This window comes from Rhineura floridana, chromosome 7, assembly GCF_030035675.1.
Source record: "Rhineura floridana isolate rRhiFlo1 chromosome 7, rRhiFlo1.hap2, whole genome shotgun sequence".
NCBI classification, from domain to species: Eukaryota; Metazoa; Chordata; class Lepidosauria; order Squamata; family Rhineuridae; genus Rhineura; species Rhineura floridana.
This window is the reverse complement of record NC_084486.1, coordinates 7817511-7832547: the sequence shown is the minus strand read 5'-3', so window position 1 is coordinate 7832547 and position 15037 is coordinate 7817511. Positions and strand designations below refer to the sequence as shown.

Sequence of the window (15037 nt, the reverse complement as noted above, 5' to 3'; positions counted from 1 at the left end):
AGCAGAGTTTGTTGCGAAGCTGGAGTGGTAGACACAGAGGGAACGGCTGTAACTCAGTGGTAGAGTACCTGCTTTGTGTGCAGAAGAGTCCAGGTTTGATCCGCAGCATCTCCAGGTAGGACTAAAAAAGATTCCTGTCTGAAGCCCTGGAGAGTTGCTGTCAGTCAGTGCAGATAATACTGCGCCAGATAGCAATGGTCCAACTCAGTATAAGGCAACTTCTGTGTTTCTAAAGAGCTTAGTGAGGAAAACAGAAGAACTAGGAAAAGGATGCAAGTTGAGGTGTGTAGCATTCTCTCCTTGTAGAGAAGAGAAAAACGAAGAGTTTGGGAAGAAGGAGAGGAAGCATCCTGTGAAACAACACTGGAATCAAAACACTCACAATACACCTGGCTATAACAATGTTATCACCTGAAATTATTTTGAACCTATGTATTTTCAGCCACAAATTCACAGAAATGAGTATCACTGAAACCTGCTGGACTCACTTTTGAGCGATCGGGGTGTTTCCCAAAACACGGAGATACATAAATGAAACTATTGCTTTTGTGTGTATGTGGTTTTTCAAAAGTAGAAGAGCAAGTTCCTGGGGGCAAAGTTGGATAGGTTTGTCAAGTAGCTAAAGGGTGTCTGATAAGGAAGAGGAGGATGGCATAAGAAGAAACTTGTCAGGAACTCGCAGAGGAATTTTTTCCTCCCTCCTTTTGCTGGGCGGAAGGAGGAGAAGACCTTTTAACCTGGCAAGTCATGGACAGTCCACCCCATATCAACATGGGACGGCTCAGCCATTCCGCAGTCAGTGGAGCAAACAAGGAGAACATCAAGGGAAATTAATGCGACTCTTACTGCAGTTACACTTTGATGCTGCTATAAGTTCTTTTTGCATTCCCTAAGCACTTGCTGGGGGGCACTTAAGGCGGGGCACGCACTTCATCAGCAAACAGAAAGACAAGTTGTCTAATAAACAAGCTGGTGTGGTTCTGGGGGAGGCCGTTTTTCTTTCTGAAAGAGCCACATTTCCGTCAGAGCTTCCGCAACGCAGTAAGAATCTCCCTGGCTGGCGCGCCCTCTTGCCACGGCAGGCGCGCTCTCTCTACTCACCCGGACCAGGTTGCTGACCGCGGCTTGCACAGCGGCGACTGGAGCGGTGAGATCCGGGATTGCCTTGCCGTCTACCTCGCCCTCTTCGTGCATGATGACCAGGTGGGAGATCTGCTGCGCCACCGGCTCCAGGATACTCTCGATCGTGCGGGTGTGGAAGACGGGCATGATTGATCACAGCCACTAATTTCACGGCGCAAAGAAGAAAAAGAACTTTTACGAGTAAAAAGCCGTCCCAGTCGAACAATTACTGGTAACGATTTTGGACAACACCTACGGCTGGAAAAAGATCCCTGGAGGAAAAAAAAATTCCACTGTTACTGAGACTCGAACGTGCAGCCTTCCAAACTCCTTACCCGGCAGCGCTGACTGACGCCCCTCTGCTGCGAGGCGGCGACTTTCAGCCGGCGCAGCCTAACCCATTCCCACCCCTTCCCGCATACCTTCTGCAGTCCCGGACAGGGATAGCCTCTCCCGCCTTTGCTCTGTCTCAACCAATGATGGAATAGTCACCCTCACTTTCATTGGAGAAGCGCCATGTCTATCTGCATTCCAACGCCACCCTCTTTTTTCTTCTTTCCCGTCTCTCTCGCACTCTTGCCTAAAGGAGTTTGGTTGCTCTAACACTGGTTTTCCCAGCGTTGGAGATGACGTCAGACATTCTGGAGTCCATATAAGGAGATTATTAAAGCAAGAGCGTTTGGGATAAGAGGGTGGGAGAGGATTCCAGTGCGGTGGACGAGGTGATCATCTGTGCATCCCAATCCCCAATTAAGGATTCTTCGGAAGTAAATCCTACTTGTACCTTTATAGACTGATTCTATACATGTTCACCTGAAAGAAGTGGTTCCAACTACATTTAGGGACCAAGTAAACCTGCAGAGGATTCCAGCCTCCTATGCAGAGTTACTTGGGAGTAAGCCCCATAAACCACAATGGGACAAAACCCAAACAGAGGTGACAGGTAATAAGCTTACATGTATCATTGTTTTGCATATGCCTTATCATATATAAATGCAGGTACTCTGCTAGTTATTCTGCTTACAAGTACTTCTTTACTCAGCGCATAGTTAAACTATGGAATTTGCTCCCACAAGATGCAGTAATGGCCACCAGCTTGGATGGCTTTAAAAGAAGATTAGACAAATTCATGGAGGACAGGGCTATCAATGGCTACTAGCCATGATGGCTCTGCTCTGCCACCCTAGTCAGAGGCAGCATGCTTCTGAAAACCAGTTGCCGGAAGCCTCAGGAGGGGAGAGTGTTCTTGCACTCGGGTCCTGCTTGCGGGCTTCCCCCAGGCACCTGGTTGGCCACTGTGAGAACAGGATGCTGGACTAGATGGGCCACTGGCCTGATCCAGCAGGCTCTTCTTATGTTCTTATGTTCTTATAGCCATGTCTGCAGTAATGAGAGGGAGCAAGGGTGCCAATTACTGTGCCAGCTCTCCTTGCTGTTGTGCTGATGTGTGGTAAGTTCAAATAAATGATAGCTGTGCATGGGAAATGGATCAATACTTTACCTGTAACTATTGCCATAGCTGTTTTGACAATTACTTTCTACACAAACATGTGCCTGGATTAGGCCAAATCTTGCTATGCTAAAGCCATTGCACATACTTTAAATCTGAAACTGTGTTGTGGGATTGCCCTTTGTGGGCTCAGTAGAAAAGACAAGATTTGCTCTTAAACTAGAACTGAGTGCAAGTTATCCGAGGGAAAGTTTTTAGACATCTTCCCTGAATGTCTGTGTTTAGTCTTGCATGTTGATCAGATTGGTGAATTGTGTTTTGTTGTAAAACTACTGTTTAGCTATGTATGGATGTGAAAGTTGGACAGTGAAAAAAGCAGATAAGAGACAAATCAACTCATTTGAAATGTGGTGCTGGAGGAGAGCTTTGCGCATACCATGGACTGCGAAAAAAACAAATAATTGGGTGTTAGAACAAATTAAACCAGAACTGTCACTAGAAGCTAAAATGATGAAACTGAGGTTCTCATACTTTGGACACATCATGAGAAGACATGATTCACTAGAAAAGACTGTCATGCTGGGGAAAACAGAAGGGAGTAGAAAAAGAGGAAGGCCAAACAAGAGATGGATTGATTCCATAAACGAAGCCACAGATCTGAACTTACAAGATCTGAACAAGGTGGTTCATGACAGATGCAATTGGAGGTCCCTGATTCATAGCGTTGCCATAAGTCATAATCGACTTGAAGGCATATAACAACAACTCTTTAACTAATGTTTACATGGGAACTAAACAGTATCTGTATCTCTAAGAGTTGCCCATCTTCCTGTCCATTTATTCTAAACCACACATGCCACAGCAGAAAGGGAGGGGCTAAAAACCACTTCCCTCTGAATTGCTCTATGTCTTTGAAGAAATAACTTGCAGTAATATTTGCAAGTGGGTGGCAAGAGCTGTTCTGCTGTGTCTCTTTCTACAGCATACAAGCAGTTTGCACAACACATAACTTAGTTTGTGCCAGGAGCTATGTTTACCAAGGATCAGCTCTGTAACTCATTTTCAGTATTAGGAGAAGTCCTGAAATATGTTAAGAAAGTAATTAAAAGTTACCCTGACTACATGCAGAGTGTCTTTTCCTTGCTGGCTTGCCCACACACTGCACATATTTTAAAAAACAGAGCTTCAAGGGCAAAAGGCAGGGCTTCTAATCCCAATACCTCTTTTTTTAATGTGTGTAGAAATTAAGCACTTGTTTAAGACCAGCAGAACTCCGCAGCACATTACCACTAACTGGAAAAGACAGAACTGCAGTGAAGGAATTGCCGGTTCTCGTATACAGTGGTTGAATAGGCATTGTTCAAATTGGATCCTAATGCAAATGCTTAAAAAAACTGTTTTCTGCTTGGAACCTGAGTTGGAAGGTACATCCACTCCTGTGGAGGAAAACCTGCCACCTCCAGGGGCAGACTGTTCCACCGTCAAATAGCTCCTGCCCCTAGGTAGTTCTCCTAATGGCCAACATCTGGTTTGTACTAGACTGCCAGCCCACAGGTATCATTTGTGGCTTGTAAATATGCTAGAAAAGAAAAAAGAACGTAGTTACAGTAATACCTCCTTTGACAAAGTAAATGTGTTCCTGGACATTACTTCTTGAACAGAAACTTTGTTACCAGAGGTAGGAATAACATGGAGAGAAGAGGGATAGTTTCCTACAGCACAAAAAAAGAAGAGCAATTCAACATATTTCAACAAACCTTTTATTTAAAGCTAACAATACGCATGTCTGAAGAGAAATAATCAGGTAAGCCTTGCATACAGACCACTTGAAGGCTTCTTCCAAAATGTATCCCGGGATGCCTGCCTTGCCTTTTTTCTTTTATCATGTGGCATCTTCCTGTAGCAATCCAGGGCACCCGAAGCACTGTTGACTGCGGAGGCACCTGTGCCACCTTACAAGGAGCGCCATTCCAGCCACGTGTGAGAGTGCTGCCTGCAACAGCTGCGATCCAGTAGACAAGGACCCATATTCTGATTATGTATCCCCCCACACCCCAGTCACCAAAAAAGATGTTATTAGAAGGAGCTTCTTTACTGAAGGACTTGTTAACTGAGGTATTACTGTATCCAGTTGACACTAACTTCTCTGCCTTGAAGCAGCTCTTACTCATTACAGATGAGTATATATGGGAGACCAAGAGGGAGTACAGTTGGGTGGGGAATCTATGGCCTTCAGGCCAAGCATGGCTCCCAGGAGATCCAATTTGGCCTACAAGGCCATTTTCCCTAAACCATGCCCCCCCATCCGCTGATGTCATTGGTGACATCAGGGAATGGGCAGGAGGACAGGGTTTAATTCTGCATTGGCTGTGCAATCCAGTTCCCAATAGAGAACAAGATCCTGCAGCCAAGGCAGCAGGATTTAATCCCCGCTCATCAGTTTAGAGGGGATTAAAGCCCCGTGCAAAAACACCTTTTGTTAATGGAAGAGTCAGTGGACCAAGAGAGGCCCTGGTAGGCCAGTGAGAGTAGAAGCAAGACAGACAGGAAAGAGTTATGGCACAGTAGTGGACTTGACAAGGAGTGACGCTGACATTAAATGTCATGACTGGGAGCCCAAGGTGAATGGTAAGCAAGTGACTACCTTACAGAGCTGATATATATATATATTCACTTTACACCAGAATCCGAGATATCAGTAGAATGGCCATCATATCCAAGGTGTGCTCAGGCTGGTAGGGGAGATGAAAAACACACAACCAAACAATAAAAAAACAGACTTCCCTGGAAACACCACTAAGACCCAACAAGCAGGGACTGTGCCAGAAACAAAGCCCACATGGTATGAATGCACAGTGGTATTCAATGAACTAATGAGAATGGGTGCATGCCTCCCCACAACACACCCTGCATCACCACACACCCAACATGCAAACTCAATGCCACAGCATCCCTACCTCAGTGACATAGCCAACAACCACCCAGCTACTTTAAGTCCCCAAGCATCCTTCCAGGTGAGGGATCAGCACCCCTTCTGTTCATCACAACCACTGTCTTATCAGCACAATACACACAAACAAGAGGAAGTGAAGCCCACATAACATGTCACCCATGTAGACCTCTGGGTGAGATCCTGCAGAGAGCATATGCAGCTCTATTGGGATAAGCATTCAAGACCCACCCGGGCAGGAGAAGATTCTTTTGCCAAGTAGCCAAGGGGAGAGGCCAGGACATGCAAGAAGAGCAGGCACAGACCCATGCTGATGGCAACAACCTCCCGTGGCTCATTGCATAGGGCAGGGGATTGGAAAGCAGAAGATGGGGGGTGGAGTGCTACTCACCTTTTGCATACCTTATAAATAAAAGTTATGCCAGGCCCAAAAGGCAGGGTTTTTTTTCCCAGGACTCAAACCCACATTGCAAGCTCCACAGAACAGTTCCCTAACCACTCAGTCACAGCAGCAGGCATTAGTCAGACACATCATGGGGCATTTGTCTTCCCCCCATCTCTCAACAGACAGGGGATGCAGGAGGAGCGAATCTACCTCATTAATGCAAACCTACCTAATTTGCAATTTCCGAAACATGAACTAAAACACAGCTATCCTTTGAAATTTGCACTTCTCCAAATGTTGTGATATAGTTTCCAAATCAAAATGTGTATATGAGGTAAAAGTGTGCATAGAAATGCATATATTTATGAAAATAGCATACAAAATACATCATAATAGAGAAAATTGCAGAAATATATATAGTAGCCAAAACCGTGTTCAAAAATATGTATATTAGGAGAAACACCCACTAAAGTGCTAATGAATTTTCATGAGGGGTTTTACAAAATAACTGATGCAGAAATGTGAACTGAGCTTAAGATTTGGAAAATGAGAAACTCAGAGAAACTGAAATTGGCACATCCATCCATTCCTAAAAAAAGGTAAAGTTGTCACCGCACTTATAATGTGAGTCGTTTCCAACTCTTAGGGTGAAGTCTTGCGACATTTACTAGGCAGACCGGCAGACCGTATATTTGGGGTGAGATTGCCAGTTCCTTCCCCGGCCTTTCTTTACCCCCCCCCACATATGCCAGGTACTCATTTTACCAACCACGGATGGATGGAAGGCTGAGTGGACCTCGACCCCGTTTACCGGAGATTCGACTTCCTCCTTCCGTTGGAATTGAACTCCGGCCATGAGCAGAGCTTCAGCTGCGTTACCGCCACTTACCAGTCTGCACCATGGAGGATTCCTAGGTAGAACATAATGTTTGATGTAAATGTGGGTCCCAGGTTTGAATCCAAGGTACAACACTAGACAAAGTGGGGAGAGGCCCCCATATCCAGGCACACCTGAGGTCTGAGACCACATGGAGAAACAGCCAGAAGCATCCTAGTCACGGCTGCTAGTCGTGGAGGGAGCTTCTGTCCCTCCCAACCTGCCTGAAACAGGATGTAGGATGATTCTTGTACCTGTGAGAGAGCTTCCTATGGAGAGCAAGAATAGAGAGTAATGAGCGATAGAAAATAGCTGCAGTACTAGTTACTGAATCTGGATGCATTGTAAGTGTCGATGAGGCCACGAGAGAGGAGTGGTGCTGCCTGAGTGCACAGCAGTCTCCCTGCTCCACAAGAAGAAGGGAAGTTTGCAGTGACTGTGGGGATGCACCCCTTAGTCCTTGAGGATTACAGTGGAACTCTGTGCATTGTGACAGCTTGTGCTGCTCCCTACTTCTGGTAATAGTGCTCATGAGCATTTGGCCAGCAGTTGCAATGGTTGGTGTGAAATGCCATTTCTGGCCTTTGCCATCCTGCATATGGAGATGAGTGTCTTATATTGAGTCAGACCATGGCTCTTCAGAGTTTCAGACAGGGGACTTGAAAAGGCCTGGGATTGAACCCAGGGCCTTTTGCATGCAAAACAGATGCTTTACCACTGATGAGGAAAAGTGAAGTGAGAAGGTTAGATCGAAGCAGTTCAGACAAGTTACAGTATTCACATGTGGCAAAGCAGGTGAGATGTGTTGCAGTGGAGATAGTCACAGTATTTATTGTACCATGTTTACCCTTTCCCTTGTTTACCTGGTTGAGGTAGTCTGTTGTTAGTCTGTTGTTGGCATTGCCAAAAAAAAGAGGAAGAAGGGACACAAATTTGTATAAAAATTGCATATGTTAATTTATATGTATATATACAAATTTAGAAATAATTACTATAATTTAAATAGAAATACAATGTGTCTCCCCATACAGGGGGAGACCTGTGACCAAGTAACCTGTATGTCTGCTCACACTGCTGTCCTGAGCAACTTCAAGGCTCTTGATCTCCCTTCTTACGTCATTTTATCTTTAAACCAAACTGAGACTGGACAGCCCTTCCAATAGAGGATGGTCCTCTGAAGCATGGCACATGGCCTCCCTACCAGGTGTTGAAGAGGAGTTTAGTATTGGGATCATGACAAAGGTGAGGCTGTGTGGCAACTGAGAGGAATGGCTGCGGTTCCAGGAGGAATTGCCAGGGGCTGCTACTGCTGCCCCTGAGCATCTGCTGCCTGACATAGTTGCCTCACTCTGCCTTATGGTGGAGTCAGTCCTGTGTGATGTTTGCACGCCTCCTTGCACCCCTTGAGCAGAGAGAGCCTCACAGTTTGAGAGCATTTGATTTTGTTACAGCAAGTTATTTCTCTTTTGTTTCTTTAAATGGCTATTCAGTGTTGGGCAAATGGGAGGTCATAATTGGATATAAGCTCCTTTGTGAATATACCAGAGGCTTCATGAAAGATCTGAAAGAGTAATTAAACCATCCTCCAAAAAGGCCATTTCTGTAGAGGAGTGTGTAATGCAGTTACCTATTTCAGTCTGATCATTCATGGTTAATGGCTACTAATTTAAGCTGTTTTAGCTGATCCAATTCCCAAATGTGAATAAACTATCAGATTTTCATCATGCCAGACTGTACATCTATTATTACTATTATGCATTCAAAATAATTACTCATTTACTTATTATGGATTGTAGATAATAAGTGCACAGCATGTCCTTTAGACAGCATGATGAAACAGTGGAGGACACTGAAATATTTTCACTTTATTGATATGAACTAATCACCTGCTACATTCCATGGTAGGGAAATATGCAGTCCTTGGTATAAAGATACCACCATATTATTTTGAAACGAAAAAAATAGCTAAAATTGGAAGCAAAAACCCTGCTGGTTTTAGTTTTTAAGAGCATACACCAATTTTATTCATTTGGAGTTCAGTACTGTGATCATGTAGGTTCAGCTGATAGAAAACAGATGCTCTTGGGTAGTGCAAACAGCTATGGTATATGGTATATAACCTGTTCTACTACTGTATGTATGAAAACACCCAAATATAGACCTGTGAAACTGTTTCACAGATCATGCAAGAGAGCACATCCAAATGCTCATCAGAGTGTGGGTGGTAATTTTGTCTCTCCATTACCTATTTGATTGTCAGAATGTTTTAATTATAAAAGTTGACTCAGGCTAACGTTAACTCAAATTAATAAATCATGTTGAATGTGCATTCCACTGAGAGCAATGCATCTGTACTTGAGTGTGCAACCACATGCCCATTTAAACTTTACTCCAGGTTACAACTCAAATTAATAAATCACACTGAATGTGCATTCCACTGACAGCAATGCACTGCAGCTAGCATCTCTACCTAAGTGTTTAGACAAATGTCCATCTGAGTGAATGGTCCATACACCTTGCATTGCTTCTAAAAGAATGACCATTTGGTTGTGCACTCAAATGTGCATTCCTTTAAAAGGAATGCAGTGCAGAAGAAATGCCACTTCCACTTAAATGTACATTTGGATGAGTATCTCATTTTACCCTTTCTCTGATTCTGAAGAGGAGTCAGAGTCAGATCAAGCCTGATTAAGGGTGCACATCCTCCTTTTAGGCTGTAAGGCAGGGGCAGCCAACATGGTGCCCTCCAAATGTTGTGGGCCACAGTTCCCATCATCCCTGACCATAGGCCTTGCTGGCTGAGACTGATGAGAGTTGCAGACTGTGATGTCCTTCCCTGGCTCTCCCTGTCAGGTTCCCACCTGCTTGTGGCTACTGCCTTTCACTAGGCACCACCAGGGACACCACCAGTTAGGACCGTCCTTTATATGGTTTCTCACTCCGCTCTAGCACAGATCTCACTAGATCCCACTGCTAGGCAGCACCACCAGTCACTTCCTGTAACCAATACTCCCAGAGACTTTGCCTAAGTCTCTCTGTAGCTTATTACTTTGTGACTGTGTGCCTATGCTGTTCCCAACCCCCTTATATCTTTATATATAAAGCATACAACTCTGGGTTGCTCTGGATACTTGACTAGTTACAATATCTCCCTTCACCGCTGCCACCATTAGATACAGCTTCTGTTCAGCCTTGGTAATTACCTTGCCCTCCCTTCTGGTCTGTATATTCCCCCAGCCAAAGATCAGGCCTTTGGTAAACCAAATAAGTATTTATTTACTAACAACAGGAAATAACAAGATTACTTTAGGAATGTTTCACAAGGGTATGGTTTCATATATGGTCACTCTTTATGTGTTCTGTTCATATATATACTCTTTAAATATCAGCCAAATACAATCCAAACTTCCCTCAGAACTCTGCCAACCAACGACCTCACTCCAACCAACTCAACAACTTCTCCCCCCATCACTCACAAACCTCCATTTATACCTTCAGCCAGCCAGCCACTCAGCCAATCATCATCCAGCATACTTCAGCTTCTCACCCATGTACTCCCCCTTTCTCTCTCAGTCATTTACCATACATCACCTAATAGACCCGCACTTACCATATTTACAGATGCCTAACTTACAGGAACATCACATAGACCAACATTAGCAGGCTACTACTTCTGTACAGAGGCAATCCCCTTTGCAACTTAAAAGGCCAGCTGCCACCTTGCAGTGCCTCCCATTGTCCACCAGCTACATGGAACAGGGAAGGAAGAGGGCCCAAGCCGTAAGTGGATTGGGTTTTCCTAATGTGTTAGTGGATTACTATGCTTCTTTATTATTAATTTTTATACAGAGGAAAATCCAGGAGAGATATCAACTTGAAAACAAAGCATTTGCATACAAGCACTTTACAAGTCGTTGAGCAGAAAAGACAAATCCGTTGTGTGCTATTCAACATTCCCAGGACAGGGTTACGGTCAGTTAAAGGCCCAAACTAGATGTAACATCTGTCATGTGGTTAGCCTTTGTGTGCAAGATATTTTTTTAAAAAATAGCCAGTTTGGGAGGGTGGAAACTGGGTCAGGACCATGGCAAAGAGGGGGAGGAGGGCTTTAACCATTTGCCTCTGCTGCAATCCTGATTGGAATCGGGGCTCTAAGACTATTTTTCAAAATGGGAGGAAAACTCCAATAAACACAAATGAGAGTTTTGCCCCCATTATGACTAGCAGGCATGGGGGAGTTCCAATTCTGATTGGGATGACAAGAGGGACAAATATTTAAAGGACCACACCCCTCATTCCATGGTTCTGATCAAGCTTGCTGCCCTTTGGCACCAGATATTTATTTAGTGTGCACACCTGACCAGGGCTAACCACATGACTAATGTTACATCTAGTTTGGTCCTAACACAGCTGCTTCAGAATTCAGTGTAAGGTTATACTAACAAAGCATACAACAGGCAGAAAAAAGCAACTTGTAATAGGGGGAGGGAGGGAACAGCTTTGGGACAGCAATGTTGTGTGAGAGAAAAGGACTATTTGTAAATAAAAAAGGATGTCCCTACTTTCAGTCATGAAATGCTGGAGGGTGTCTAGTAGAAGCCACAAGCTTAGTATGCCTTTCCCACCTCTCCCTTTGAGTGCCAATTGCTCTGCAATATAAAACATCTTCTTAACCATATCGCTTTCTGAGTGGTTTATCTTGGAACATCGTAGAATGGGACAATGCATCAGCATGGATCAGAGGAATATCTGAAGGACAGAAAACAGGTGCTGTAGGGAAATAAAGTAAATCAATATGAGCCCAAATATAAACTCTTGTTCTTGATTATTTTGGAGGCTTAAGACAGCTCTTGTCTTTTCTAATGACACCAAACTAGTCTACTCTGTCTTGTCTTATACAGCATGACACAGCAACTATGCTGTTAAAAATATACAGACTTGTAGCCAGTGGGTTTGCTAAATCCATCTCTGTATCTGATCATTATGATGACCTCCATTTTCTTTAAGGGCTGTTCTGCTCTCTGCTTTTTGGAGGGTAATGTATCTTTGTTTCCAGTTTGTAATATACAGTCAACACATGTTTTGCCCAGGTGATATTTTTGCATTTTTGAGTGGTATAAAGGAAAAGATAGTACTTTGAAGCAAGTCCCATTGAACCCCAAGCAAATATGCACAGGGTTGTAGCATAAGGAAATCATCTGTGCCTGATCTGAACAGGGAGGGTTTTTTTCAGCCTGAAACAGAGTCCAAATGACACACAACTAGAGCCAATTCTTTTAAAAGTCTTGCTGCACCATTCAGGTTAGTTCCTGCCTTCATCTACTCCACTCCCACCCCCCACAGTGCCCCCTGAAGCAAGTACTTCACCTTGTCACATTGCTGTGCTGACTCTTCTTTATGGTCTGTAACTAGAAAGAGAGAAGATATTATGGGTGAGTCCTGAATTGGGTCAGGATCATTCTCATTTCCTTCTCTCAGTGGCAGTGACATCTCAGAAGGCAGAGCAGCTACCACAAAGGCAAAGGCAAGCCTGACTGATCTCTGTCATTCAAACTCCTTCCTTTCCCCAACCGTCCTCTTATTTATTACTTAAAATACTTATTATCTTGTCTAACAAATGTGTCCAAAGTGACTTACAATAATCATAATGAAAAACATGGGGAAAAATAAATGTAATAAAACAAGTGAATTAAAAATAGCCGTGACATCCAGCTAATCAAGCAGGAGCAAACACAAGACCAACTAAGAACTGCAAAAGTGCACGGAAATAAACAAGTCTTTACTTGGCATGTAAAAGCTGACAAAAGTCAACGTCCCAGGGGACATGCCACCACAACAGAGAAGTTCCTGTATGTCTTAGCTTCCTTATTTCCTGGGACCTCTCCTTACTCAGCCACCCAGACCACTGTCTGTCCCATGTACCACTTACAATTTCTGGGCTCTGTCTCCCTGTGGAGTTTTAATCACAGCCAAATTGGTCTTTGGCTTCCCTCAAAATTGTACACATTCAGTTGCTGATATTAATTTTCCTGAGCAGTTGAAATATTCAGGAATATGCCATGACATCGCCAGTAGTGTAGTGGCAAATTCAGAAGTGCAGGCTCCCTTCATAATAGTCACAGCCACGCCACGACCCTCTTTTTGCCGCTGGATTGAGAATTAGATCCTTGTTAACACTTTCTCTCATAGCAATAGACGTCCCTAGGAGCCAATCAGCATGAAAGGGGACAGTGTTAGCTAGTGCTGACTTACCTCCTTTCACTCTGATTGGCTTCAAGGACAATGGAAAGGACAAGGCAACATGCTAGAAGACTCTTCTCATGCCCCTTTTATGCTGATTGGCTTGTAGGATGCTGGAGACATAGGCACCCTGATGGCACCCTGCTCCCAAGAAAGTGAGGGGTCTAAGACCCCCTGAGACCCAGGATAACTACACCCCTGGACATCACCAATCACTGTCACAAAGTTTATTACCACAAAAGACCCTTCACGCTTTACAGTGAGGGCTGTTCAGACAGAGTTTGAGATCAAATATGGGGAGTGAGCTAATCCACTGCCATTCTACAGTTAAGTAGACACTCCACAGCTTTATTCATCCACAGGGCTTTTAAATTGCCAAACCACACCAGAAAAATTACCCAAACAATAGTACAGCAAACAGGCTCACTAGACCAGGAGTCACCAACCTTTTTGGACCAGAGGGCACATTTCAAATTTTGAGAGAGTGCTGGGGGCACCAGTCACAAAAATGGCTACCATGGGGGTGTGGCATAACACACAATGGCTGCCATCGGTGGACATAACACAAAATTAGATAGTAGTCACGGTGAAGCTTTTCCATAATTGTATTTCCATATTAGAAAAGGCTTGATCCGTTGAATTTCTGCCTGCCATACAGCTGTTAAAGGCACAAGAACCTTGTTTTCCCCCAGTGCAAACCCTAAACCAAAGCCTAGGCTGCCATCCTGTATCCATTTACCTGGAAGTAGGCCCCATAAAAACAGAGACTTACTTCTGAGTAGACATGCATACCATTGTCCTGTAAGTTAACTATACAGTTAATTTTTAATGAGTCCCTGCTCTATAGCTTCTGCAAAGCAAGAGAGATGCCTAAGCCTCTTTGCAAAGTTTTCACATTTGCCTTTGGGGGAAAGGGGGGTTCTTTAACCTTCACCAACATTTATTGTGCATGTGTAGTAGTAGTTGCAGAAAGTAACTTCTAGGCATTACCTGATCTCAGGTGAACCCAGCACAGAAATGATACATCCTGGTTGCTAGGGAAAAAGGAAGCTCAAACTATGGAGATTTCAACAACTAGAAAAATAGAAGCAGAAAAAGTGCACTAAAAGGGAAGGCAAAACAGCAGTTCTTTAGATCCAGGGATTCTTACTTCACTCATTGACTTAAAGCACTGACAGGTATGAGCAGCCCGGCTGGCTCATTTCACATAAATTGCTTAGAAGGGTACCTGCAAATTTTGCTCCATAACTTTCTTTCTAGGAGGGCTAGAGATTTACTTATATTTTTATCAGTAATTGCTCTTTTTGTTTTTAGTCAGTCCACAAATTATACACAATTATACATAATTGATGATCCCTCCTCCCAAATTTGCATTGTTTCCTTTGCATTGAAATGAATGGTATGAAACGCAGCTCTATCTCTCATTTAAATCTTCACCAGAGTTGGCTGTGGATACCTTGTCCAACTGCCTGGAATCCGTAAGTGGATGGATGGGAGAGAACAGGCTGAAACTAAACCCCGACAAGACCGAGGTGTTACTGGTGGGGGATAAGAGAAGGTTGGGAAATTTTGACCTGGTACTTAATGGGGTGAAATTACCCCTAAAAGACCAGGTCCGCAGCCTAGGGGTCATCTTGGACTCCCAGCTGTCTATGGAGGCTCAGGTTTCTGCAGTGAGCCGGGCAGCTTGGTACCAACTTCATCTGGTGCGTAGGCTGCGTCCCTACCTTCCTTTACACCTGCTCCCACGAGTGATACATGCCCTGGTCTCCTCTCGATTAGACTATTGTAATGCGCTCTACGTGGGGTTACCCCTGAAGACGGTCCGGAAATTACAACTGGTACAGAATGCGGCGGCACGCTTAATAAAGCAGAGCCGTCGCCGAGATCATGTTACCCCAGTATTGATGGAGTTACACTGGTTGCCAGTTGTGTACCGGACCCAATTCAAGGTGTTGGTATTAACCTTTAAAACCCTATACGGTTCCGGCCCAGTCTATCTGAAGGAATGCC

The 15037-nt window shown here is 44.1% G+C and overlaps 1 protein-coding gene across 4 annotated transcripts in view; it reads right to left on the bottom strand.

Annotated features, from left to right (window-relative positions):
• Positions 1–1526, bottom strand: part of VCL (vinculin) — a 113428-nt gene extending 111902 nt beyond the window's left edge. For 2 of the 4 annotated variants that reach the window (XM_061634831.1, XM_061634832.1), the window contains exon 1: positions 1102–1524. In XM_061634831.1, the coding sequence (XP_061490815.1) occupies positions 1102–1269 (168 nt within the window). In that variant the 5' untranslated portion in view covers positions 1270–1524. Of the gene's footprint in view, positions 1–1101 lie in introns of all 4 variants that reach the window. The other 2 variants (XM_061634834.1, XM_061634837.1) reach the window with 2 other exon arrangements.
• Between the last annotated feature and the right edge of the window lie 13511 nt (positions 1527–15037).